Source organism: Globicephala melas, chromosome 16 (assembly GCF_963455315.2).
Source record: "Globicephala melas chromosome 16, mGloMel1.2, whole genome shotgun sequence".
NCBI lineage: Eukaryota > Metazoa > Chordata > Mammalia > Artiodactyla > Delphinidae > Globicephala > Globicephala melas.
Genome location: NC_083329.1, coordinates 17,171,550 through 17,199,483, shown reverse-complemented (window position 1 = coordinate 17,199,483; position 27,934 = coordinate 17,171,550). Strand labels below are relative to the sequence as shown.

Sequence of the window (27,934 nt, the reverse complement as noted above, 5' to 3'; positions counted from 1 at the left end):
TAGGACCTGAAATTTTTAACCCAGTTTTGCTTTGGGGGAAAAAAATGTATTAACCATGTGCCTTGTCAAGATAACACTTTCTAAAAGTTTCTTGAATGAAAGTTCCCTCTCAGCACTGGGGTGCTTTCTAGGTACACACCTGCCTTGTTAATCAAGTTCTCTGGCTTTATTTCCATTTGCAAATACAAATGCTTAGTGGACAGCTTTGGAAGGAGTGGCTGTCCTCAGCAGCATGACTAAAGCGTTGATGAAATAATTTCAGATACCTGGCAGGGTACTGCCAAATCCCATGGGCTTTCAGATCTGTAAGGAGAAGGAAGTGAGGGGAGCCAACACAGATGGTAACTGGTGGGTGGGTGACAGGTAAGCACAACGTCCTGCCTGGTGATCCAGTCTGTGTGATTTCTGATTCATATTTATTACACAAATAGTGTTTGTTGACAGAGCAAAAGGGAACATTTTTTAAAAGAAAAGAAATTACTCATAACACACCTACAGTGATCTTGTCCTCATTTTTTCTGTCTTTAAATGTTGAATTTTTATTTATGTGCCTTTAGTACAATTTCAAGTTCTGCCTTTGCCTTTTTAACTTAACATGATAGCTTGCATTACTGTACATGGTGGATTTGATATTGTATTTAGTCTTTTCTTTTTTAATCAAGTTATTATGGCGTTGATAGAGGTTCAGGAAAGCCAAGCAGCATGTGGTTGGCATTCATTAGTTTTCTAGCAAATTGAAGGACTGACTCTCATGTGTCTCAGGCTTCCACCGCCTAATGGTTAAGAGCACTGAGTTTTGATATTTGGGTGCTGAGACGTATGTGTACCGTTGTATGCTATCCACACAGATCCCTTGCATGTATTAATTTTAAGGTGTTTCATGATAATATTGATGACAAAGTGTATGTATAAACAAAGCAGGCAGGTCACCCTGTGGAGGAGATCCATGTGGTGGGTTCCAGAAATAGCCGCATTTCCCCCCAAGTATTCCCTAATAGACTGAAAGGCAATAATTGAACTTGGATTAAGGCTTCACGCATTGTCTTTGTCAAATGGCAGTACTTGATCATTTAATCAGCATCAGTCATGGCACCTGCTTGGTGATGTGTTAACCGGGTGAAGTTTTTCCCCGCCTTGCACAGAGCTCTGAGGGATGGCCTAGAATACAGGAGGCTGAGAGGACGGCTGACCACAAGGATGGTGTTGGAGCCGCTTCAGAAGAATGAGGCGTGATCTGGGTGCCGTGGCAGGAGGCACTGAACAGCCAGGGGGCAGCATGGGAGCATTTTGTACCTGAGGAAGGAGGAGAGTGATGGAAGAAGGGGGATGAACACAAACCTCCCCATTTTTCCCGAGCCCAGGATGATGGATGACTTGTCATCTTTTGTATTTCCTCTGGGGCAGCTAAAATGGAACCTCTCTACTGAGACCAGAGGTTGAAACTGGAACTCTGGGGGCCATAAGCGGCTTGCAGTACTTTTTTTTTTTCCAGTCTGCACAGTTTTAGTTTGTTTTTAAAATTGAGATATTATTTACATAGAATAAAATTCACACATTTTAAATGTAGATTTGTTGAATTTTGGTCATGGGATGCAATGACATAACCACCACAACACATCAGGACAGAGACCAGTTCTCTGTCTAAAAAGTTTCCTGCAGTCCCTTTGCACTCGTTCCCCTCCTCCATCCCTGTCCCAGACACACAGTGATCTTCTTTCTGCTATTAGTTTTGCCTTTTCTAGAATTTCATGTAAATGGAATTATACAGCACATGGTCTTTTGTGTAGGACTTCTTTCACTGAACATAGAGATTTTGAAATTCGTCCATCTTGTTGTGTGTATTAGTATTTCATTCCTTTTAATTGCTGAGTCATATTTCATAGTAAGATACGCTACAATTTATCATTCACCAGTTTTATGAACATGTAGGTTGCTTCCAGTTTAGAGCTATTACAGGTAATGGTGCTATGAACATTTGTGCACACATCTTTTCGTAGGTTTTCATTTCTCTTGAGTAAATATCTAGGGGTAAGATTGCTGGCTCTTATGGTTTGTATATGTTTAGTTTTATAAGGACCTGCCTAACTGGTTCCAAAGTGGCTAAACCATTTTGCATTCCCCTAGCAATATATGAGAGTTCCAGTTGCTCTGCAGAGTTACTCTTAAAACATTCAAAGTAGCTGCCAGCAGTTAAAACTCAAAACCTCTCAGAGGGGCACATGGTCTCCAGCTCCCTCCAGTTACTATTTGACTCATTTTGATCATTTACATTGTCCACCTCTCCCCTGTAGTTCGTGACCCCTGCCTTAGAAATTCTGAGCAGCATCCTGTCCCATGGTATGTAGCAGGGGTTCATGACCAAGAGCAGATTTATAGAGAAAGGCAAAACTGGGTTGGAATCTCAGTCTTGCTATCCATAGGCTGTCACTTTGGACAGGTTGATTAACTTCTCTCAGCATGAGATTCTTCACCTGTAAAATGTTGCAGATACCTTATTCAGTGGTTTATGGTAAAAATGAAATAATACAGAGCATGTCAAGCACCTAGCACAGGGCCAGGCCCAGAGAAAATGTACAGCAGATGGTACTTGTTAGTATCATGGTCTAGTCTAGTGATTCTCAATTATGTGTGTATATCAGAGGCACCTGTGCAAGATTTTAAAAAACATAGATACCTGGGTCCCTACCACAGCTCTCCTCCAGAATCACAATCTGCTAAGCTGGACCTGAGCTTGTGCATTGTTATAAAGTTCTGCAGATAATTGGGATGAGTAAACCTGGTCGAGAATCATTGGTTGCCTGGGGAGATAGTAACAAGAAGCACTACATTCTAAACTCAGTTCTGCCACCAAGTAGCTGTGTGATCTTGGGCAAATCACTTAACCTCTCTGTGAGAGCTAGTTTAGCTAAGATCTGCCCAGCAAATTTGGCCTTTCAGAATTACCAGTTTCTTCTGGGTAGATCGTGGCTGCAGTTGGAGACAGATGCCTTGGAGGTGGTGGAGGTCTATACCTGCTTCCCAAGTAATATGTTGAAGGCAAATTTCAGATGGAACTCTACCACACCTAGAAGCATGTGCGAGCAGGCACAGAAACAGCCCTCCACCTGTCCTGTGGGCCCACGAAGCTCCTGTCCTCTGTCCTGATAGGAGAGTGCATTGACAGCAACTCGCAGGAAAAGTTCCCTCGAGTTTGATGTGAGAATATTCTAGAAAGAGGAGTTGGCTAACCTTCTAGTCAAAGTCAGGTGACAGACTCCTCCTTTAAGTAGATAGACACAGGACTGAGTCAGAATCCTGAGTCGAGGACTCCAATCCAGGGGAAATAGGCAGTTGGGGTCACTAGAAGCAGATACCCTTCCCACGCAGGCTGGGAGTGCTGATGACAATGTTTCTAGCCTGTCGCATAGCTTCAGTACCATTTCTGATGTCCTCATTAATGATTCTTGTTATGCTAATTAAGAGTAACTAATTAACAAGATAAAGATAGCCACCACACTTTAGTAGCTGCTTCTGGAATATGGCATTTCATTCGTCTTTTAGATGTGAACTAAACAGTTATTCCCGTTAGGCCACTTCAGTCATAAAATCACTGCCCTATGGTATGGATTAAGACCAATGCACACATATATGTCACACTATATATATGGAAGTATTTTAAAGTTAATTACAGATAACATAACGTGATTTCTAGGTCCCAAGCAAGTTTAAGATGCAACAGTTCTACAAATGAAGGGTCCTAATAAGTGTACTGCTTTCCAGCACAACTTGTGGTTTTTAAGCCTCCTCTTTCTGGAAACCCCTCTGAATCCCCCAGGCCACATTAGTGCCCTTCCCTCGCCTGTGCCCTCCTAGAACATAAGTTGCCTCACGGCAACTTAGTCCAGGGAGCATACAATAAGGATTCCAAACTTTGTAAAATGGCATCCTTTTTGACTTACCCCCATGGAACTGCGTTATTTCCCAAACTTCAGTGATCAGGGTAGTACGTCACAATTTTTTTTTTTTTTGGTCCTCTCTGCCTAATATCTCCACTGCTGTTTTTCTTTAAATTGGCACACTTTTGTTTTAAACGTAAATATATTCTTTAGCTTTATTCCACAGAGTATTATCCATGAAATCATGGTTCGAATGTGTTAGTTATGCTTTTTTTCACATGTTAAAGTAAATGCATAATTAAATATTTTTAACATAATGTTGGGTGTTAACAAATATTTTAAATTAAAAGTAATCATCTCTGTGTTGCCTAGAATCAGTTCCCGCCCCTCCAGCGGTCTGCACACAGTACTGTGGGAACCCTCGCCGTGCTGTACTTGTGGGGTTCCTGCCCATCTCCCCACTAGACTATGAGTCCCTGAAGGGGAGGACTGGCTTTCATCTTTGTAGCACCATGTCAGTAAGCCTGGTGCCTGGTGCATAATATGCATTCAATAAATGTTTGATGAATGAATGTCTTCTCTTGCTATCACAAGTGAAATACCATTAGCAAATAGAAATATTTGCAATTTTCTCTCACTTTGATTTCCAACCTCTGAGAACTTAAGCACTCAGACATGGTCTCAAAACATAATGAAGCACCAAAACATGTAGAAGTGAAGTGATGCCAGTTTTTCTACCTCCTTTTTTTTCGGTACACGGGCCTCTCACTGTTGTGGCCTCTCCCATTGCGGAGCACAGGCTCCGGACGCACAGGCCCAGCGGCCATGGCTCACGGGCCCAGCCGCTCTGCGGCATGTGGGATCCTCCCGGACCGGGCACGAACCCATGTCCCCTGCATCGGCAGGCGGACTCTCAACCACCGCGCCACCAGGGAAGCCCCTCCTAAAAGTTTTTTAAATGACTATTTTCATTTCATTACCCTAATATTAAAGGTGGAACGGGGTAGGGATGGGGGTGTAAAATGGTTTTAAATTTACCTGGCACAAGGCTCAAGGAAAATATAGAGAACTTTAAGAGGGAGTTTCCAAGTAGAAAATGGTGATTGCAAAAAGCAGTGATCAAATCATCATCTCAGTTTCCCCGAGGAAGGACAAAAAGTGAATTCAAAGACCACGTTACTCTTTCCTAAGTAACACCCTTGGAGACATAGGAGGTCCTTGTGACCTGCAGGCTCTGTACTCGTGCAGGGTCCCCCTGGGATCATGTGTGCTCTTCAGTCTCTGCCCCGCTGAGGAACTAGGCATCCCTGATTCCAAAGTTAAAGTGCTTTACCCATTTTAGTGTGGGCTATCCCCTCCCAGCCCAACTCCCATCCTACCAGTTCTGTGCCGTACCTGTCCGCTTTATTCCGTCACACCCGAAAGCCTTTATGCTCCTTGTCGGCAGGGACTAAAACTTTCTGCTTTAGACCCCCTGTGCCTCACTGGTTCCTTGGACAGAATGGACACTCAGGAAGTATTTGAATGAATAAATGAATGAATTAGTGAATGAACGAACAAGAGAACAAACGAGCAAACAAAAGAACAGGTGAGCCACGACATTTTGGGTTATAATAAACCTTGCCGACTTAACCCCCTGCATTTTAAAGATCTGGAAGGAAACACATTTTAGAGAAAAACTTTCTAATGTCTGGAAGCATGCCTGTAGATGTCAGGATTAGTCTCATTATTTTGAGCAAGCTTTTACTTTTAACCTCCTTTAAACAAAATTTGATGATTCAATCTTTAAAAAATAATCAGTCTTAATCTCCGAAAGCAAATGTTCCAAAGTAGATCAGTTGACTAAAACTTATAAATTAGTGTTCCACTGATTGCAGTTACGTAGGAAATGTAACACATGAAATGTTTTTGAGGTCTGTCTCTCCATTGGTCTCCAGAAATGAAAAGTTGGGACTTAGAGAAATATTTATCTTAGCGTAGTACCTACCTTGAACTTTTCTCCATGGTATTTACTGATATAATGTCAGATTGAAGCATTGGCATTTAATTACATAAAGCCTTTTAAAAGTTCAAGATGTCTAATTTGGGGGTTGATTGATTCTGTAAGCATTAGTTATATACATATTGAGTAGAAGAAAAGGGGCATAAGTACTTATATTAAAAACATCTAATTTTCTTAAGCCTTTAAAAAATATACTTTTTAAATGTTTAAGGTGAAAAAGGTAAACTATCTTGTTGGTTTATTTGCATTGGTTTTGCTTATTTCCCACAATTGCTAAGGTTGTTTTGTTCATAAAAAGGGAAGTGGTACTAACCTCAGGAGCAATTGCCAGGCTCGATTTGGGACATTGCAAACTTTCTCTAGCTTTACTTTAAACACACATTTGCAAATATGGTGCCAGTTTATTCTGGACAGTTCCTCCCTACACTGTTTAGAATCTTTGGCAGACTTATTCCAGGAAAGGCACGGAGCTTGAGGCAGAGGGGAAGAACACTGAGGATGCATTGTGTGCCCACTGGGCAAGCGTGTCACCTTACCCACAGCCCTGGAGTGAAACGCCCACGGTTGTGAAGTTGGGAAAACTTACTCCTCTGGGAGCCCTTTCACTACACACATGACCCGTCCACTGAGCTTAACGATGCTCACTCAAATAGAAAGCAGGAGAGGCTAAAATTATGTTTCTGATCATTTTTGCTGCCTTCTGAAAAGTTTGATTAGAAGTACAAAGTGTTATGCAAGATTCGTTGAGTACTATATTACTCTACTTAACATTGTACAAAGTGCTCTAGGGAGGAATTTGTACAGAAAGAGCCTATTCCCTTTACTTGCCTCTAGTGAGTTCTGTTTATTGAGTATTTCATGTCTAGAGAAAAGTGTAAGTTAAGGAAAATGATTATGTGTATTCAAATGAGCACATCTAGGGAAATTCAGATTATCTCAAATTCAGAAGTATTATCTCAAGATCAGTATCTCCATAAGGGCTGTTTATCTTCTTCTATTTTCTATAAAGTGGGGTATGTTTATTGCTTATTTGACTAGAGGCTGGGGGCCTTCAATAACAGTTGCAGCTCGTTCTGAGGACCCAAAAGCACAGCCCTCCGTAGTCTTTTCCTCTAACCCATGAGATTTAGGGATGTTTTAGCATTTCTGTAGTACAGATATTTTTCCTGAGCCTGATTTACATGCATTTGGAGACTAACCTCAGTGAAATAGCTTCAGATATCAGGGTGTGTTCAGTATTGACAGAAAATAAGTGGTTTGCATTCTCTGTTTTACACTATTGAAAATAAAACACCTTAATAATGAAGAAACATGGGATTGTTGAAATGAATTTGCTCATCAGTATATTTGTTTTGGTCAAAAATGAAACTACTGGGACTTCCCCAGTGGTCCGGTGGTTAAGACTCCGAGCTTCCACTACAGGGGGGCTTGGGTTCGATCCCTGGTCAGGGAACTCAGATTCCACATGCCTCACAGCGAGGCCAAAAGATAAAAAATAAAATGAAATAAAAATAAAACTGTTAACCATAAACTAAGAAAGCCTCTGCACAACCTTCCTCCATCATTTCCTTGGTCAGATTCTATTTTCTTAGTTTTCTTAATTTGTGCTAAGTCTCCAAGAAGGAAAAATAATCATCATCGCTCTGTCCGTGCGCACTCTGGAATTTGTTTAAGCAGAGAGTCAGGTCACAGCACCACAGACCGTGCTTTTTTCTGCTGAGGAATTGTATTTTCTTGAGTTTGTACTGAACCGCATGAACAAATCATTAAGTGACACAGTGAACGGGAAGAGAGAAGTATTCAAAAATTCTTCGACCTCTGCTACAAGGGTGGCTGACAGAAGACACTAGCTTTAATTGTTTGGTTCTCTCTTGCCAGTTTTTGTTTCAGTAAAACATTCCATGATCTCGAGGCAAAAGGTGATTGGGAAGGCAACATTTTGATTCTAATGGCTATATCTATTTTTCTTTATTCAGAATGATCAAAAATATTTTCATAGGTAAAATCAGATAGCATTTACACACAAATCACTCTACAGTTAACAGAAGGAGCCATATTAATTAGTACTGCTTAGGAAATGGAATTTAAACACAAGCCTGCAGATCTTTTGTCTTTTGCTCTTTTCTTTAAAGGAAGAATATTTGATGATATATCCACTCCCAACGGAGAAATTAGTGGGCTCAAACAGGTTTACTGGTTTAGTTTGTTTATCGCTTTGTTTCCTAACAAGAAAATAAAATAGCTAACCTGAATTTTTTTTACCTGTATTAGTATATGTATATCTGTTTTAAACTCTCTTTCTTTACCCTGCAAAAAGGTATCTCTAGTACACTCTGATTTTTGTCTACTTTCATTCTTTTTAAAATAACATCCAGGGTTGTGTATTCCCATTTTAACATAAGAGGACTCATTTGCTTTGGAAGGGAAGCTTCCAGCAGCATTGAAGATACATAAGCTAATATATTTAGCAAATAACGTCAGAGAAACCTTAAAGCTGGTGTCTATCACATTTTACTGTCAGTAAGAACTGTCAGAATTCCTACTCTCAAGAGCAGTGTTCGAGATATTTAAAAATTGAAAATAAAAAAACAGAATCCTAGCTGTGGCATGGTGCCCTAGATGGGTAGTCACCCCCAGTCAGTGACTATGTGGTTTATCAAACCTTGAGATTAGTCTAATATGCCACTGGATCTACCAAACACTGTATACTGGCTCAGCACACAGAGTGTGCCTTACCCTAATCTGACTGTTGCCTTCCTGCCTAGGGAACCTTACCCTGGTTTTTGCTTACACTAGCAGAACACCACTATGTTTATTGAAAACTACAGATGTAAATTCTTCGTGATGAAACCAAGATGGGAAAAAAGAATTCTAACTTCAATTTTTTTTTAAGTTTAATAATTTATTGTGTTCCGTTAAGACAACACAGAACTATTGCTTAGCAACACTGGATTAGGCAGAAAATAATTTAAGCTCCCAAATGAGAAACATTTGTAATCGAATATGCTCTACCACTTGCTTTACCACATGGCTCAACACCCTTTTGCTCACACATGGTTAAACACATGTTTGAACTGATGTTTTAACACCCGTCTCACACATCTTTACGCCCTTTGTTCACATATGCTTAAACACATGCTTTGACACTCTCTGAGCTCTCACTGTTGAACACAGGCAGAGTATTGTCTTAGGTCTCATGTTCTAAAGTTTCATTGGTTCGTAGCCTTCAGCCAAAGACTGGTGCCCGGTAAAGTCACAGCTCTTTCTACAAGATGACGTCTACTATTGCGTGCCTTCAGTCTCTCTAGAGAAGAGAATTCCTCATGGAGGTAACCACTGCCATGGTCCTTCGTGTCTAGCACACCCCCAAGTGGTGGCCTTTTCGAATATTTCAGCCCAAGCGTGTGACGTGTCACAAAGTATTGTTTTTGCCCTGGCCAGTCTACTTGTATTTTCCCAAACTACCCTGCACTCTGAAGTCTTCCTCGTGGCCAGATGTAGAATTTACCTGAGTGTTTTTCTCTTACATCTTACTTGGCAGTTTCAGCGGAGCTGAAAATATACGTACAGGAATGGGGTATTTGTGTTGCAGAAATCTGAATATAAATAGAGAAACTGTGGCCTCGCCTTGCTTACATGCGTCTGATTGCTTGGATCCTCTCTCCTTTTTGTTTGTGGCGTCTGCCATCCTCTTAGGCGAGGTGACTGCCTCCTCGTCACTCTGACCCCCTAGACCTGCCATTGGTGAATTCATAAAAGGTTGTCTCTTCCTCCTAAAATTATAGGATTCTATATGTAACAGTGGTTTGGAGTGTGGGCTTCTGAGCCGGACTGCTTGAGTTTGAGTCAGCTTAGGTTTCCTCATCTGAAAAATGGGAATAATGACAGTACCTACTTTCTTGAGTTGTTGTAAGGATTAAATGATACAACACTTATAAATCACTGTGTCCATCCAGCACATAGTAAGTGCTCAAAAAATTACTAATTACTCTTAATTCAAGTAGAATAAAAGAGTGACAGTAACCTAAATCTAAGCTGTGCTCTACAGTTTGTAAAATTTGTTTTATCCATATCTTTCTACGTTCCTACCAGAACATTGAGAGGGATGTAAACATATCCCCATTCCAGAGAGAGGCAAACTAAGAACAGACATCTTAAGAACCCTGCCAGAAATTGCATAGCCAGCAGGTAGTGAGCTTGACGGCTGGTCCCCTGACATCTAAAGGCAGTGTTTTTCCTACCATGTTACAAGACTAAGTCCTGTTACATGTACAAGGAAGTACCAGAAATGGCTCTTTCCATCAAAGAGCTTGCAGAGGAGGAAAGATACTGACACATGAAAAGTAACTTCCATTTACTGAGAAATAGTTATAAGCCAGCCTATACTAGGCACTTTTTAGTAAATTGTCTCTCTTAATCTTTACAGTAACCAGTTTGACAGATGAGGAAACTAAGGCCTAAAAAGCATAATGAACATACCCAGAGTCAAAGAACTAATAAGTAACAGAACTAGAGCAAGCCTGATTCCAAATAAAACCCATGCTTTTTATCCATTACTCATATTGGCTCTCAACCAATAACAATAAATGAGTTCATAGACAAACTACAGCTATTGTATAAGTCAATTTTGGATGAAGTATAGTCTTCCCCTAATAATTCCTGGTTATGCTGCTGTGTGATTGTTTGTTTCTTTTTTTTTAAAACATTATAGAATGGATAACATGACAAGAAATAAAAGTTATGGGTGTTGTATGAAAGCATTTGTAAATTAAATCCACATTTAGTCTGTTCCCCCACCTTGATGAAATTCAGGTCTATAAAGTGTGCTGCCTGGCTAAATCTTCATGGAAATGTTCTTTTACAAGTAACCTGTTCTCATAATTATCTGAATATAAGAATCATTTAAATTCCGTGGCTTTCAGGTCCCAGAGAGTGTTAATGGATATTAAATTAAGTTATTTGAAAATAAGCTCTACTTCATTGACTGGATCCTAGAAGGTCAATATTTAGGAAATTGTATGAAGAATGACACCCTTGAGTTTGGTGAGTTGGAAGGGCAGTTTTCATAATTGTTATTAATAACTCAAGCTATCTTCTTAGCTGTCTTTAAGGATAACTTAAAGGTGACTGGAATCCTTGAACTAACTTTCCATGTGAGATTGGTTTGGACGCAGATGCAAAGACTAACAATCAGACCATTTAAACACAGAACAGGACCAGCCAGGAATAGCAACACTTGGATGCCTGACTCATAGATGTAAGCAAGAATTAGTGATCACTGCAAATGGCTGGAAGATCCCAGAGGAAAATTTGGGAGGCTCTTCATTCCCTTTTGCCCTGTACACAGAATTCTTAGTACAAATACCTGGCAACATCAAAATACAGGTGCAGATTTGGAATACATGAAGCCTTGCTTTGGTTTCTTGGTGTTTTAACTGAATTTCACTCTGTTGAGGTTCAAGATCAAATACTTGCATTTTAATGTAACATTTGCCAAATTTCCAAACCTCTAAGCACAAGATCCTCAGCCCTCATTTTTTTTGCTTGCCTGGAAATCTAGGTAGCACTGAGCCAAAAGTAGAAGTTATGAAGTGAGATTATACTTGATTAGGAACAAAAAAAGTCCTATGTCCAGAAATGCAGATGTGTACAGCAGTCCTAGGGGAATGTTGGTATTTGATCTCCAAGTCTTAAAGGTTCATGTTCCCAAGGTTAAGAGTTGCAGAGAGCCAACTTTTATTTGTAACTAATGCTGAAATTACTCTGGAGATTCTAGAAGTATTACATTACAAATCACTCAGCTTTGGAAATCCTGCAGCTCGTGAGTTACAAATATCACTGTGTGAGAGAAAGGGGCAATAAGTGAAGGACGTCATTCATAAACTTAATTTATACCGTAGCAGCATGATCATGAATATACTGTATGAGAGTTTTCTTCTCAGTGAGAAAAGGAAAAGGGAGCATATGAAGTCCATGAGTCAAGACCCCAACTAAAAGAACCAGGAAGTAAAGGCCTCCTTGTCTGGGGGAATTTGAGTGGGGCCAGGGGGGCACAGTCAACTTGGGCTGCAAGTTGCAGCCTTTTTCTAATATCTAACTTCATGACCTGGGGTGAGTTGCTTGTTTATTGAGTAAGGCTTCCATTTTGGTGAAAGTTAAAGCCTAGGTATTTACAGAATCATATCCTTCAACAAGCATGGCACCAATGGCCATCTATGAAAAAGGTACACATAACAGTTTACCTCAAGGGGAGAACTTTAGTGGAACCAAATTCAATGTTAAAATCAAGAATAGTTAAAGGCATTAATATGTCACACAGCTGCCTGGGTTTTTTTTAACCTTAATAAACTATATTCCTATAATAGGCACTTGGTACTCTCTGGTGTTAACTAGTTGGACTTGCTTTTCGGCTAGACCTTTCTTATTTTAAACTAAGTAGTGATCTGGTTCTTTGAATTTTCAATGACTTTAAGCCCAACGACAAAACAAAGATGAATAAATCTGTGTCTTGGTTACAGGAGTAAGCTATTATAGGCAAAATTCTACCTTTTACACTTTTCACCAATAATATCTACTACTGGATGTGTTTGTTTTCATTGTGAGGTTAATCTGCCCTTGCTATGAAATGTTTCTCTTTAAGAATTAAATCCATTAAGTCATCCCACTTTGGGAAGAGTTTTTAGAGTGATCTGAATGCATGACCTTAAAAATAGGGCTAGAATTTGGAATATAACGCATAACATATATAATTAATGTACAACATGTAAATGTGTGATATATCTTAAGGGGACAATATATGTCACCTACATCACACTAATAAATTCAAATTCAGGTTGTGCCATTTGAACAACTGCCACTTCACTCATCCTCACTAATGGTATTTTTCAGATCGTAGATTTTGATAGATGCACTGTGGAGTGTAGAAATAATCATCATTTAGGTAGCTGAAAAATAGCTTGCCAAAACTGATATAATGAAAGTTATTCAAGGTGTTCTGTCAAAATCCTTTCCAATTAGTGTTGAGGTCTTAAAGGGCCAGACTTAGCTTTTTATTAATATGTTCGTTTTATTAATGTATTTTTGATGTATGCATAGCATGACTACCTAATACATCTCATGATATTGCATAATTATGGTGCTTTTAATTTGTCATACCCCAGTCTATTCTCCAGTCTTATTTAAAATTCTAAATTACTTCATAGTTTCATAACTAATAACTCATTAGGAAGCCATGCCATGTACTTAAGGTTACCTCTAAGGCAATCCATATTTAACAAACTAGAGAAGTTCCTCACTACTTGACTGTCAGTGACCAGTTTAAATATTTAAAGTTATCATCTGACCCATTGTCTAACCACTTTTAGAAAATGAAATAGTTTGTGTATAAAATGTAGGAAAGGGAAGTCCTTTCACATAGTCTTTTCCAAAATGAAGAAAACTAGCTGTCAGTAATCAAATACTTAGATAATAGTGTGTATATATATATATATATATATATATATATATATATGACACCATGCTGTTATTATTTTTAAAGATTAAAGGGCCCATTTTTTCATTTTCTTTTTTCCTGTTATTTTTTGACAAGACATAGAAGTTTAAGTATGTCATTCTACAGTGATCAAATTCAGATTTGTTGTCAATCACCATAATGATTTTACATTACTGTCTGTCTCTCTGTTATATCTCAAAAAGACAGCTTTTGACTTGTTTCTGTTCCCCTCCAAATGACGAGAAATTGAGACTATTGTTTTTAATGCCTTGCTTTCTTTACCTCGATAAATGAACACAGTTAAAAATTATAATGGTTCAACCCTTTGCTTATTGAGGTGTGTCTTCCCTACATTATTTAGACATTGTCTCACGATCTAATAAGTAGCTGAATGATGTTAAAAGTAGTCCAGCATAATGCTATGCTATAGTGATGTGTTTTTTGTTTGTTTGGTTGGTTGGTTTATTGCGGTATGCGGGCCTCTCACTGTTGTGGCCTCTCCCGTTGCGTGGAGCACAGGCTCCGGACGCGCAGGCTCAGCGGCCATGGCTCACGGGCCCAGCCGCTCCGCGGCATGTGGGATCTTCCCGGACCGGGGCACAAACCCGTGTCCCCTGCATCGGCAGGCGGACTCTCAACCACTGCGCCACCAGGGAAGCCCTATAGTGATGTGTTTTAACTAATGTTTATTCAGTATCTATTTGATAAAAAATAGTGCTGGGTTCAGTAGGGATGCAAACATGGGGAGATGTGGAAGATACTTCATATGAGGCAATGAGATAATTAGAGTCTATTTTCTGATGCTTGTCTTGATCAGAGTTCTTAGATTCAGGAGGACAGAATCATCTATCTAATTTAAGCAGAAAGAGATTTATTAGAGCAGTGTATAGTGTCCTTAGGAAAGCCAGTGAAGCTCTTTTGGATGCTACAGAGCAGCAGAAGAGACCAACCGGACTCTCCAGGGACTGCTCACTGCTGCAGTCTTACCCCGAATGGCACCCAGGATACAGGAACTGAACTCCATAATCTCTACCGGAGCTGTCCCAGAAGAGCCAAATGCAACCTCCTCCCCTACGCGCGCGCGCACACACACACACACACACACACACACACACTTACCAGAAGTGCCTGTTTTCTCCCATGCAAGTGCCTCATGTTGCTCACATCCCCTTGCCAAGTCTTGCACAGAGAGACATCTGCCTTGCAGAACCTGGGTGATACCTGGAACCTGGTTGGTTGCAAGAGAATCTCAAAAATGTAGTTTTTAGGTTTCTAGCCTTCCCAGTCAAAGAAAGCTGTTAAAAGGGATCCGGAAATGTATGGAATGAGCCAATGCCCAGTATCCCCCAGGGATGCTGTGAAATAGTGATTCTCAAATTGTATTCCAAGGAATCCTAAAATTTTGCTTATGCACATAAAGGTTGACAAGGAGGAAGAAGAGACCAGACAAGCAGGATTCTATCTGGAGCAGCTCCATGTTAATCTGATCTTCTGTTGGGCATGTCAATAATCCTTGAAGAAAAGTTTTATCAAAAAAAAAAAAAAAATTTTTTTTTCCAAGTTTCAAAACCCTTGCTAACCTGCAAATACAGGCATACCTCAGAGATAATGTAGGTTCAGTTCCAGACCACTGCAATAAAGCGAGTCACATGAGTTTTTTGGTTTCCAAATGCATATAAAAATTACGTTTACACTATTCTGCAGTCTCTTCAGTGTGCACAAGCATTTATGTCTTTTAAAAAATGTACATATTTAATTAAAAAATACTTTATTTGCTAAAACATGCTAACCATCGTCTGAGCCTTCAGCGAGTCGTAGTAGTAACCTCAAAGATCACTGATCACAGATCACTATAACAAATACAATAAAATGAAAAAGCTTGAAGTATTGCAAGAATTACCAAAACGGGACACAGAAACATGAAGTGAGCAAAAGCTGTTGAAAAATGGCACCAGTAGACTTGCTTGACACAGGGTTGCCACGAACCTTCAAATTGTAAAGAACACAATATCCGTGAAGCACAAAAAAATGAGGTGTACCTGGACGCCTCAATCTTCTGTCTACTGCTTTTCTTGTTAGCCAAGGTGTCACAGATACAGCCTAGCATTTCTTTCCATCACAAGCTTTTTAACAGACCATCCTTTCTTAGCCAATGTTTGAAAATAATTACAAATTATACTCTTCTGTCACGTGTCTCCTTAGCGAAAGTGCTACTAACAGGTGCATTCATCTTAGGGTTTTTAAGGGGAAGTCACCACCTCCTGAGGACATCTCGGAACACCTCAGTGGTGGAGGGCTACCCCTCCTCATAGCCTTAGGGATGAAGAGACTGGACACGTTTAACTACGCTTCAGCTACTTTGTTTCATTCGACTTCAAAAACAAAATTAGCAGTAACAGGAGACAGTGGTTCCATGGGTTAAATTAATCAACGTGTGCTAATTAAATAACCGTGGTACCTCTGCATTGATGCCTATTTCATTTGGTGGAGAGCTCTTAGTGAGTCTTAACCGACTTTGGTCTCTGTACTTTTAATATTTTGTCATTCGAACTAAATTGAAGGAAGACAGTGTGTAGTTTAAGCTGAAGAGAGAGCTTTTACTTCACATATATTGGTCCTCATGAAAGGATTTCGTTTTTCATCTTTTTTTTTTTTTTTTACAGTTGGTTATCTCTTCTTTTAAATATAGCAGTGTTTACATGTCAATCCCAAACTTGGAAGTGTTTCTCCCTCATTCCCTCCAGGACATCTCCCACCATACTACATATGGCCTTTCCCACTCTGTAACTGCTCCCCTTACAATGGATATGCCCTAAAGGAACCTGGATTTTGCTACCAATCCACTACTTACCCATCTTTCATGTGTTTTCAGAGTAGCCTAACCTCACCCCTACCTGTCATGCAATGTCCCAATCCCAGACCTGATCTGCCGCCCCAGAGGCAGACGAGCAGCCAACGTTTCTTTAAAGTAATGGAAATTTTCATCCTGTACACAAGGCACTGTTTGCCTTGTTATTCCCACTTGCTTAAAATAGACTTCAGAATATTCTGGTTTTGTTATATTTCCCACAGTTTTCTTATATTAAAAAGTGATGCGTTTATTGAAATATTTGTAATACAAAACAGAAGAACCTACACATTTTAAAAATATTAATTTCATATGTCTTGTTGAACATCTTGACACTTCTGAAAGGTATAGAGCACAAAATAAAACTCCCTGTAAGCCTCGTCATCCACTGAACCATCGTTAACACTTGAGAATGCCTTCTCCCCGCCTTTCTCTTTGCATGTTTTACCTGCAAACAATTGCATATTTCATTGGCATTTTAAGTTTTAGAAACTTGTCTGTGATTCCTGTTACGCCAAATAAAATTTTTTAAGTTACTGTCCTAGTTTGGCAGGTTATGTATTTTAACACAAAGAATATAGAGTCTGCCAGAATTATTTATCTCGGTTTAGCTTATAAAAGTCCTTTTGGGTCACATTTTTGCCCTTTTTTTCTACCGTCAGCTGTAAAACATCAGAGCAGAATTAGCAGCTGTAAGTCCTGGTTGCACTTTATTAAGTTTATGGTGGACTTTTTCAACCCTGTTCCCGGTGAAGTTTATTTAGATAAAAGGTTGATAACATTCTTCACCCCAAAGTTTTTTTCTTTCTTTCCCGTTAAGACAGTTCTTTCCAGGGACTTCCCTGGTGGTCTAGTGGTTAAGACTCCACCCTTCCACTGCAGGGGGCACAGGTTCGATCCCTGGTCAGGGAACTAAGACCCCACATGCCGTGCAGTGCGGCCAAAAAGAAATAAAATAAAAAAGACAGTTCTTTCCTGATAACATTCAAGAGGTTAAACATGAAGAGTCATTGCTTCTCTCTCATATAAACAGACCCATCCTTCCACTGTGTTAAGCCAGGTTTATAAAATATGTAATCTCACGTGCAAAATAGAATAATTCTGTAGTATGTGTGTACGGTATGTGTCATACTGTGGGTTTCTTGAAATACAAAAGAACCCAGAAACATTTGTATTTTTAAAAAGACTGGGCCTCCACCATACCCTGATGCACAGAATTCATAATTTATGCTTGTACATATTTAAATAACTGGAGTAACAGGTCTAGGTAAACAAGTTACATTAATTACAAGGGTTAACATGAGCTTGAGAATATTTGTGTTAATGCTTCATTTTTTTCAAGTAAGACTGTGCATTCCTTACACAGAGGACTATTTTCCCAAAAGTGGTAAAAATGCAAACACTCATCTCTAATGTTTTATGCCATGTCAGCTACATCATCGATAGGATTCTTTGTTTTAGTTCTTCTTCTTACCAGAGATAAGCTCTAAAGGATGTATTCTGCATACTAACTGAAGCATTACGCAGTACTTCTGCCAGAAAAGTCCCTGAATATTCCAAGTAAGAATTAAAGGAAATTTTGCATGACGTGGCGTATTTAAAATATTTCCACCATTTGGTGATCTAGTTTTTGATGGCCAAATATACCAATAAGTGTTACTCATCATATTTATACAAAAATCATGTTGTGTATATAGGTATTCATTTTGTAGCCTTTCCCACTTAGCAAGTTACCGTGAACATTTCCCCTTGACATGAAATATTTTCCTAAAGGATGTTTCTTACACAGTTTCCCTCGTGGGACTGCAAAGAGCAATTCTTAATTTGTGGGTAGAAATCCAGAGCTAGCAAGTTTGTGCTGTCCCCGTGGTTGTGCACATTGTTCCTAAACCATGGGCTTGCTGGCCCTCAAATTTCTGTAGTAGGTTTTCTTTGGGATTAGCTTTGGGGGGTGGGGGAGGTAGATGAGAGGAGCTACCATCACGTTCCTGATTAGACCACCTCCTCTCCAGCATATTTTCTCCTTTGGCTCTATCACCTTCCTCCTTTTAAGTTCCTGCCTGGGACTTCCCTGGTGGTCCAGCGGTCAAGACTCTGCCCTTTCAGTGCAGGGGCATGGGTTCATCCCTGGTCGGGGAACTGAGATTCCCGCATGCCACGTGGCATGGCCAAATAAATAAATAAATAAATTCCTGATTATTCTTAGCCTTCATCTCCTTTTGGTCACCAGTAATTGCTTCCCTTTTGGAGGGCCTCCTCTTTTTCAGCTTCTGGTTGCTTTGCTGACACACACCTCAGAAAAGGGACAAAAAAATGGAGCCCTGTAGTTTTATAGGTAAAGAGTTTATGGGTAGAGACTTTTTTTTTTTTTTTTTTTTTTTTTTTTGGCGGTACGCGGGCCTCTCACTGTTGTGGCCTCTCCCGTTGTGGAGCACAGGCTCCGGACGCGCAGGCTCAGCAGCCATGGCTCACGGGCCCAGCCGCTCCGCGGCATGTGGGATCTTCCCGGACCGGGGCACGAACCCGTGTCCCCTGCATCGGCAGACGGACTCTCAACCACTGCGCCACCAGGGAAGCCCCTGAAGACTTTTTTTTATCCTAGTTCCCAGTGCCCCTAACAGTGTCTGTCTTCAGGCAGAACTGTCCCTCGGTGCCTTGGGCAGGCTTCTGTGGTCCCTCTGCATCCTTCCAGCCACGCTGTCCTCTCGTCACCTGCATTACAGCCAGACCCAAATCCTTCCTACCCCCCAGACATGCCTCATGCTCTTCCTGGACCCGTTCAACAAGAGGGGCTCCATGTTGCTTTAATTGTACTGCCCCTGTGGATGTATCTACGTAGTATGCCTGTATTTTATTTCCGTCAGCACCTGTCTCATTCACCCTACCACATGGTAACTCCTTGAGAGCAAGAGTAGGTCTCTTATATATGACTCTCAAAGCACTGGACACAGTTGCCTGCACATAGAAGATGCTTGGTAACCACTGGCCCAGGAGAATTTTTAAACTTCTGATTTGAAACTATCAATTCTCTTCCAGTTAATGTCTTTAAATTTTATTTATTTAGTGATATTGCAGAGTAAGTTTGGAGATCGCCTGTGGCTTATATGAAAGCACAGAATGACCTATCTTGGTTATGTCTTGAAGCAATGCCCAGAGAGAGGCCAGTTCCAAGTTGAGATACACTCTCAGCTCGTGCCATTGCCTGTTGATTTTTTTCCAGGCCAGTAACATAACTTACCTTGGAGAGTCTTGAGCTATACACCTTAGCTCTGATTTCCAGAATCTTCCTCAACTTTGTTAGTCATTCCGCATTGTTGTTCTTTTGCGTGTATGAGCGTGGGGACCTTGGCTTTTGGAATAATATTACATTGCACATCAACTTCTGCCTCAAAAGAACTTTTCTTCCACAATTTTCTGCATTTCTGAACAGGTTACAAAATGTCACAATTCAGTAGGGCCAATTATTAGATTTTCATTTAATGGGCAGTTTTAATGTTCTCAGAGACCCTGAATAGTAATAGCATTTTAAACTACTGCATTCCATTTAAAGACTCACAACCACTTCTTCTCTCTTTGAGTGTACCTAGTTATATTTTTGGGTATCATTTAAATTCAGGCTCCCAATCTGTAGGAAAATCAATGAGCTAATGAATAGCCTCATTTTTTAAACTTTTCAAATATTTTATCCTAATTATAAGGCATATCTAGTGACAGTAATTTGATGAAATCCCAAATCATCAGGTTGTGCAGAACAGCCTTTACCATGGAGTACTTTACAGCATTTTCAGTTTAACAAATGTACCGTTTTTTAGGACCAGATCATGGCTTTGCTTACTGTGAGAAAAACTTTCTACTGGTAAGGTCTGGAGTCCATGTCAGTGTAGGTCAAACTTTGTGCTTTTTTTTTTTCATAGTTGTTCGTTTACCATGTTTTATTTAACCTATTAAATGAAAAGCATTCCTGCTATAAATAATAATCACCCCTGATGTATCTATAGCAAATTCTTCTTGGTAAATCACTCCCACATGCACTGTCCACCAGCTTGGTGAGCTTCAAGGTTACTCTCTGGCCATACAGTGAGTAAACAGCAAAGTCAAGTCCAAGACCAGTGACCTTCCACAAACAACAGGTGTGGTTCATGTAAACCACTTCATATCCTGTGGGGAACAAGATGGGGAGTCAGCCAGCAACAGTGATGACTGTTTGAGTCATTTATTTTCTGCCATGTCGTTCACAGCTCATAGGCTGTCCTCTGGGACAACAACAGAAAATGAATTCTCCAAACTGATGGAGGCTACAGTTTGAGAGAAACCGACACAAGCAGGCGTCATTTCAGTCCTTCCTGCTATCCAGATGCCTCTTTGTGGTTCTCTGTTTTAATCCTTGTGCCTCTTTATCCTATTCAATTCTCTGTCCATTCTCCAGCTGAAGACATCTGACACGTACTCTCAGGGAAGTAGAAATCACTTACAAGCATCGCTTGAGCAGTCCTCATAGCTGTCCAGTAAGATAAGTCCAATGTAGGGAATGGAAGCCCCTCACTACTCCTTCAACATTTGAATGAGTCACCAAATTAGTAACCAAACCTAAACCTCCTGGTTCCCAGGCTGCTTCTCTGTTCGTGATCTACCACCAGCCAGAAAGTGGTAGGTGTCACATTATATCCAGCTGGCCAGTCAGCAACTTAAATTTATTCTTGCATACCTCCTTTGATTGGACCAATACAGAAGCAACATGTATTTTTAGCAAAAGCTCGTGGACTGTGGAGTTACAAAAATCAAAGTCTTCCTGGAAATAACTCATCTTCTTAATGATTTCTCTGCTAGGCCCACAATAGGACTCAGTAACTATCTGTGGGCTAAATGATATAATCCACCTAAATGATATAAATGCAACTAAAGGTATAATCCAGAGGGGAAGAAAGGAAAAAGAACGAATGGGCTGGAGATGTGAAACTGAGCAGAGAGGCACTTCCCTTTCTAAAGAAGCTGTGCTTAGTGCAACGCGTGTCCTATAAAGAAAGTCTGGCATCGGGACAGGCTTGCCCCGCCCCGATTTTCCACTCGCATTTCACTTCCACTCCTCCCTCCCGCAAACATGAACTGATTTCCTTCTGCTGCTAATGAAGACTGCTGCCAGGTCAAGGGATTTTGATTACACAGCGTCTCATTGTGCCGTATGCAGATTTAATGGATTCAGACCAGCAGGATGTGCTCTCCTTTTGTTGTTTTTAAATTTGGGGTGACAGATGTTGAGCACCTTTAAAATTCAATGGAGCAAAAGGTGCATCTAAGATGAGGAGGCCTCTACAACCGCGCCCAGATTGCGAGGGACACATTCCAGTCAACTCAGGAGTTTAGTTCCACTGAACTCCTATCTCGTGTTCGTGATACGGGACCCGTGTCCTAGCTCCAGGGAGCCTCTTTCCATGTCTACCTGACACTGCCTGGAATAGCCCCCGCTTCCCATCCCCTTCTGAACCTCTGGGTTTGGAGGCTGAGCTCATGGTCTACTTGGATGACCCCTCCCTCCCCAGTTCCTGTCTCTCTCTGACCACTGCGCTGCACTCACCAGCCCAGTAGGGTAATAGTGCTCACTTATTACTTAAGCCTCTTAGGAACCTAGAGACCAGGACTTTCCTTCTCAGTTTAAGAACTGGAGAACCTTGCGTATGATTTCCTTTTTTTTTTTTTTAAGTTATTTATTTTTGGCTGCGTTGGGTCTTCGTTGCTGCGCGGGCTTTCTCTAGTTGCATCGAGTGGGGGCTGCTCCTCGTTGCGGCACACGGGCTTCTCATTGCGGTGGCTTCTCTTGTTGCGGAGCATGGTCTCTAGGCCCGCGGGCTTCAATAGTCGCAGCACGTGGGCTCAGTAGTTGTGGCGCACGGGCTTAGCTGGTCTGCGGCACGTGGGATCTTCCCCGACCAGGGATCGAACCCGCGTCCCCTGCATTGGCAGGTGTATTCTTAACCACTGCACCACCAGGGAAGTCCCGCATATGATTTCTTAATCATCGTTATTGTCATGATTGCTGTTGTCATCTTAATTGCCATTTATTTAAAGAGCACTGAAATGCTAAGTGCTGTATAATCATTATCTCATTTCATTTCATTTAACCCTCAGAGCAAACCTGTAAGGGAGGCATTATTATTTTCTTTTACAGATGAGGAAACTGAGGCTTAGCAAAGTTCAGTCACTTGCTCAAAGTCACACAACTATCAAGTCTCAGCCAGGATTGCAGCCAGTCGCGTCCATCAGCCTTAAGAACTCAGCTCTTGGGCTTCCCTGGTGGCGCAGTGGTTGAGAGTCTGCCTGCTGATGCAGGGGACACGGGTTCATGCCCCGGTCCGGGAAGATCCCACATGCCACGGAGCGGCTGGGCCCGTAAGCCATGGACACTGAGCCTGCGTGTCCAGAGCCTGTGCTCCGCAACAGGAGAGGCCACAACAGTGAGAGGCCCGCGTACCGCCAAAAAAAAAAAAAAAAAAAAGAACTCAGCTCTCCTTGTCTGAAACCTGATACCAGCTGGGTTCTCATCCTGCAGTCAGCCTCCAAGGAGCCTAAGTAACTATTGTGGACAAAGTGAAACGTCTATTTACAAATCAGACTATGCTTCTATTAATATGTTTCGTTTAGAGTGTCGATGATGTTTTCAGTGATAAAGCAAGAGTCAGATTTTTAAGGAAATATCTAAGCATATTTACCAGCTTCTTTCAGCTTAAATGGGGAAAAAAATGCTACAGTAGTCCTGAACAACTCATGTCTATATGCCAAGGTTGGCATATGAAATAATTTCCCAAGAGGTTGCTACCATAAGGCAAGGGGCAAAATGGCAGAAGAGGTCTTTGATGCTCTCCATGTTTTGTGGTGCCCAGCTCTTTTCTTCCGTTCTTTCCTGCCCACCCCACCCCAGCACCTTTGTCACCTATGATGGCCTAACTCTCCTCACTGTAACCCCACCCGGGCCGGTCTGTCCCAAAAATGCAATCCCCAGTGGAAGCAGCCCATGAAAGAGAATCTCCGGGGAAAGCAGTCTGAGGAAGGTAAATTACACTAAGACTTAATCTTGGGACATAACCGAGTTTTATAAGAGTAGAAACAGAGGCAGGTAATATCATGAACTCTGGACTTTTACCGCTGCTTAGGACAGCCCACTGTTTTCCATGCTGTCTTGAATCTCTGCCCAGATCCCCTCTCGTCACTCTGTGCCTTTCCCCTGCTTCATTTTTCTTCATAGCACTTGTCACTCCCTGGAATTGCTTTGTATACTTCTTGGTTTATCAGCATCTACGTCTATAGAAAGGAAGCTCCGTGAGAGCAGGAACTTTGCTTTGCTTGTTGCTATAACCCTAGCGTCTGCAAGAGGGCCTGGCACGTAGTAGGTGCTGAATAAACATTTATCGGGTGGAGGGATCAGCCACTTGTCATGCCTCTTCTGAGCAGGGCAGCTTTTACTTTAACCCGGTTTTTGTCCAAAAGAACAAATTTAAGTAGCTATCAAACTCATGGTTTTACTGTTATTATTCCTTGAGAGGAGGTGAATTTTTTTTTCTTTAGAAGGCCAATTTCAACTTGATGTACAGAAAACAGTTAAGTAAATACTAGCTCAGGTGGTGCTCAGGTGCAATAAAGTCAGGAAAATGATATCTGAGTGTCTGGCAAACACTATGAGATCAGAAAATATTAGTGGACATCCTTCGTGTGAGTACAAAATTGTATTGATCTACACAATTCATCTTGAAATAATTATGAGCCAACTTTTTCAATCTCACGTGACGTGTACTGTGTTCATGGTTCTCTTAGAATTATCTTTGGCTTTGGGAATTATAAGTAATGTACATAAAATTAAATCCAAAACATATCCACATTTGAGTTCAAATATTTCCTCTTTTAAAGTGTAACCATGACTTTGAAGTTGGGTTAAACCACAGATGTGTGTTTTTCTTCTATTCAGGTTCAATGATACCTGGTAATTTGGCATGTAATGATGGGGTAGGCTCAAGGATGTTCAAGAACAAATTGTACCATACTGTTAAGTTCTCCCTAATCTTACAAAAATGAACCATCACAAATTACTGAATTTTAATATCTCCTGAAACTCTCCCAGCAAAAAGAAGGAAGATACACTAATGACTAATTTAAATGCTAGAAGGCGGGGAGGGGTTGAAAGATAGTCTCAAGTAAACCAAATTAGCCTACCTATCATTATGATTATTTTTAAATCACAGCGTCTCATGGAAAATGTGTTTCTGTGGTGCCGGGTTTCAGGGATACTCTTTGTTAAAACCTGTGTAAATGAAGTTATAAAATTGGAACTAGTAGATGGGGCAGGTGATTGGACAGGGGGACAATAAATAGTGGGGTTGAAACCCTCTTGTTAGTTAAAATACTGGTTTCCGTATGTTAAGAAAAAATATCTCACGCTCTCCGTCTAGACCTCTAGACCTGTAGTGAGTGAGCCTGTGTACTTCTGTCTCCCCGCCAGATGTTTGTTCCTGGCTGAAAGACATTTTATGGTATTTATTTGATGACACACACCTGCTGGGTAGATGAAAAGCTACTGCTCCTGCGGATGACCTACTTCAAGCTTCTGAGGACTTGGGCAGGTTGTCCTGCCACATCATTTGAGCCCATCTTGATGTCGCCTGTTGAACATATGTAAGACGAGTGCATTTGCAGACTTGTCAGAGGCAGAGTTGCTAACCCCAGGGAAGAGGTTTCAGAGTCAGGAATGACTTTGTAAGTGTACTGAGACAGGGAAGGCACACTGCTTTACCAAACCCACCTCTAGCATAGGAAGTGCTGCTCTCAGCACTCGGGATGGGGATTGGCCCAGAAACCTGCCCCCGTGGAGTGGACCATCTGGAAGGGGGATCTTACAGGAATCCACGTAATGTGGTCCAGGGTAAAGAGATGGACCCCAGGTGGGAGGTAGGGAGAGTGAGGGTCCAAGGTGACGTGAAAGAAATTCTGATGCAGTGTTTTCCTGAGAGTTCACAGGACAGAGAGAGATTTCTAGTTGAGATCAAGGAAGACCATGGGATGTTTGAAATGCATGGAGACACTGTCTTCAGCTTCGTCCTTTGAAGCCAACTTGTTTTTACATGTTCATTTCCACAAACATTTATTGAGCACCAGCTACTGTGACGAGGCAGACCTTAGGCCCTAAAGATACAAATATAAATAATTTATATCCATCTCTCAGTGTACACAGTGTAGTAAGAAAGCATACCTAAACAGGAATTTTATTATAAATGTAAATATAACAGTAGAGGTACACAAGGAGTTCTTAGCCCTGTCGGCCTTCCTGGGCTTGGTGATGCCCAGCCTGAGTTCTGCAGAGTAAGTGCAAGTTAACCAAAGAAGAGAAAACTGGGAAATGGAGGCATGAAAATGATACGTTGTGCTCGGAAGCGACAAACTGTTCGGTTTTACTGAATAGTGAAAAAGGTGAGGTGGGAATCAGTGGGTCCCTTAGAGGGGCTGTAGCTTCCCTACCCATCTCATGAGCCCCTTGCCACCACTGCCCGAGTAAGTGGGCTGCCCCTGCCATGTAAATGCAGCTTCAGAGCAAGTTCCGTCCTACCCCTTGCTGCCCTACGCTCCCCCGCGTGGAAAATCCAGAGATTCCAGGAAGAGGGGCCACTGACCCACTGCTGAGAAGTTATAAGCTCTGAATCATGAGTGAGTTGGGGTTTTACCTGGTGATTTAGAAGGAGTCTTTCTCCATTACTTTTTTTTTTTTTTTTAAATTCATTCTTGGCTGTGCTGGGTCCCCGCTGCGGTACTCAGGCCTCTCACCGCAGTGGCTTCTCGTTGCAGGGCATGGGCTCTAGGTGTGCGGGCCCCAGCAGCTGCAGCACACGGGCTGCAGAACGCAGGCTCAGTAGTTGTGGCGCACGGGCCTAGTTGTTCCGTGGCACGCGGGATCTTCCGGACCAGGGCTCGAACCCGTGTCCCCTGCACTGGCAGGCGGACTCCCAGCCACTGCACCACCAGGGAAGCCCTCTCCGTTACTTTTATTTGCGTGTCTACAGCTCATGGTTTGAAAGCCTTGGCTCCAAATGACATATGCCCTCGGTGTTATTTACGATATGACTCTCCTTTTGGGTCTCCTTCCCTCCTCTTCCAGTTGTCTGTTGCTGTGTAACGAGTAACCCCAAAAGGTAACGGCTTAGAACAACAATTGTCATCTCTCACAATTTCTGTGGGTCAGGAATGGAGAGCGGCTTGGCTGGGTGTTCCGGCTCAGGATGTCTCATGAGGCCATCTTCAGATCAAGCCTGGAACCGGAACAGTTGGGAAGAGAGAGGATTCAGGAGTAGCTAGAGACTGGCTGGGACTTTCTCCCGTTACCGCTTTATTAATCTCGAGGCCTTTCCATGTAGTCTGTCTACATGAGCTAGTCTGGGCTTCCTTACGGCATGGAGCCTCGGGCTTACCAGCTCAGACCCCCCAAAGATGAGTCCCAAGAGCAGGACTGGCAGAAGCCGCATGGCCTTTCTTAAAGCCAGCCTAGGAAGTCACACAGTGTCACCTCTGCTGCATTTTCTTCCTCAAGACGGTCACAAGGGCCCATCAGGTTTCGATGGGAAGGGACATAGGCTCCGCCCCTTGAGGCAGGGGTGGCACGGTTGTGGAAAATCAGTGGGATGGGAATATTTTGTCACCAATTTAGGAAAATATAATGTGCCACACGCCCTCCAAGAACATTTTCCTCTGCTCACGTAATCCTTTAAATTACCTAAATATTAATTCACTCATTTTGCTGTTGCCCGAAAGCTTTCTAGTTCCCTTTCCACACCAGAATCCAAGGCTTCAGTGCACACACAAGAACCAAAACACCTCCATTGTCTGATGAGAGTCAGTCACTCTAGTGTGTGGTGTTCCCCTTATGATGATAACACTTTATAAGCATATATACCCTGTTGCCCCATCTTCAAGGAAGCTCTACCTCAATCAGGCACTCGTTTTGTTTTGTTTTTTATTTTTTATTGAAGCATGGTAGATTTACAAATGTGTTAGTTTCTGATGTACAGCAGAGTGACTCAGTTATGCATTTTTTTCATATTCTTTTCCATTACGGTTTATTATAGGGTACAGAATATAGTTCCCTGTGCTCTACAGTAGGACCTTGTTGTTTATCCATCCTGTATATGATAGTTTGCATCTGCTGATCCCAACCTCCCACTCCATCTCTCCCCCACCACCACCCCCCATTTGGCAACCACAAGTCTGTTCTCTACGTCTGTGTGTGTGTTTCTGTTTTGTAAATAGTTCATATGTGTCATATTCTAGATTCCACTTATAAGTGATATCATATGGTATTTGTCTTTCTCTTTCTGACTTACTTCACTTAGTATGATAATCTCCATGTTGCTGCAAATGGTATCATTTCATTCTTTTTAATCAGGCACTATTAAATCCAAATATTGCTCATATCTTTCCCTGAGAGGCCCCTTCTTATCTAACCACAGCAAACTTGAGCGTCAGGAGTGAATGATTTCAAATCTGTCTTTTTATTTGCCGTTCACTGGATAGATTGATGGTGCTCTTATAACAGGGTTGGTCAGTAGCGTTTTGTGGAGTACAGGATATCTCCGTGAGTAAAAAAAGAAAAAAGTTTAAAAAAAAGGGCCCAGACTTTGGCTTAAGGAACTTTAAAAACTGAAGCGTTAGCATGTTCTTGGTAGGAAACCTTCTGATGTAAAGTTAAA

The 27,934-nt window shown here is 41.5% G+C and overlaps 1 protein-coding gene across 5 annotated transcripts in view; it reads left to right on the top strand.

Annotated features, from left to right (window-relative positions):
• The window catches only part of VTI1A (vesicle transport through interaction with t-SNAREs 1A), a 374,916-nt gene that overhangs the window by 224,433 nt on the left and 122,549 nt on the right, over positions 1 to 27,934 (top strand). Inside the window, exon 9 of one of the 5 annotated variants that reach the window (XM_060286183.2) lies at positions 22,381 to 22,413. The exons of the other annotated variants lie outside the window; for them this stretch is intronic. Within the exon in view, the coding sequence (XP_060142166.1) occupies positions 22,381 to 22,384 (4 nt within the window). The 3' untranslated portion in view covers positions 22,385 to 22,413. Of the gene's footprint in view, positions 1 to 22,380; positions 22,414 to 27,934 lie in introns of those variants that run through there. 5 annotated transcript variants of the gene reach the window in all.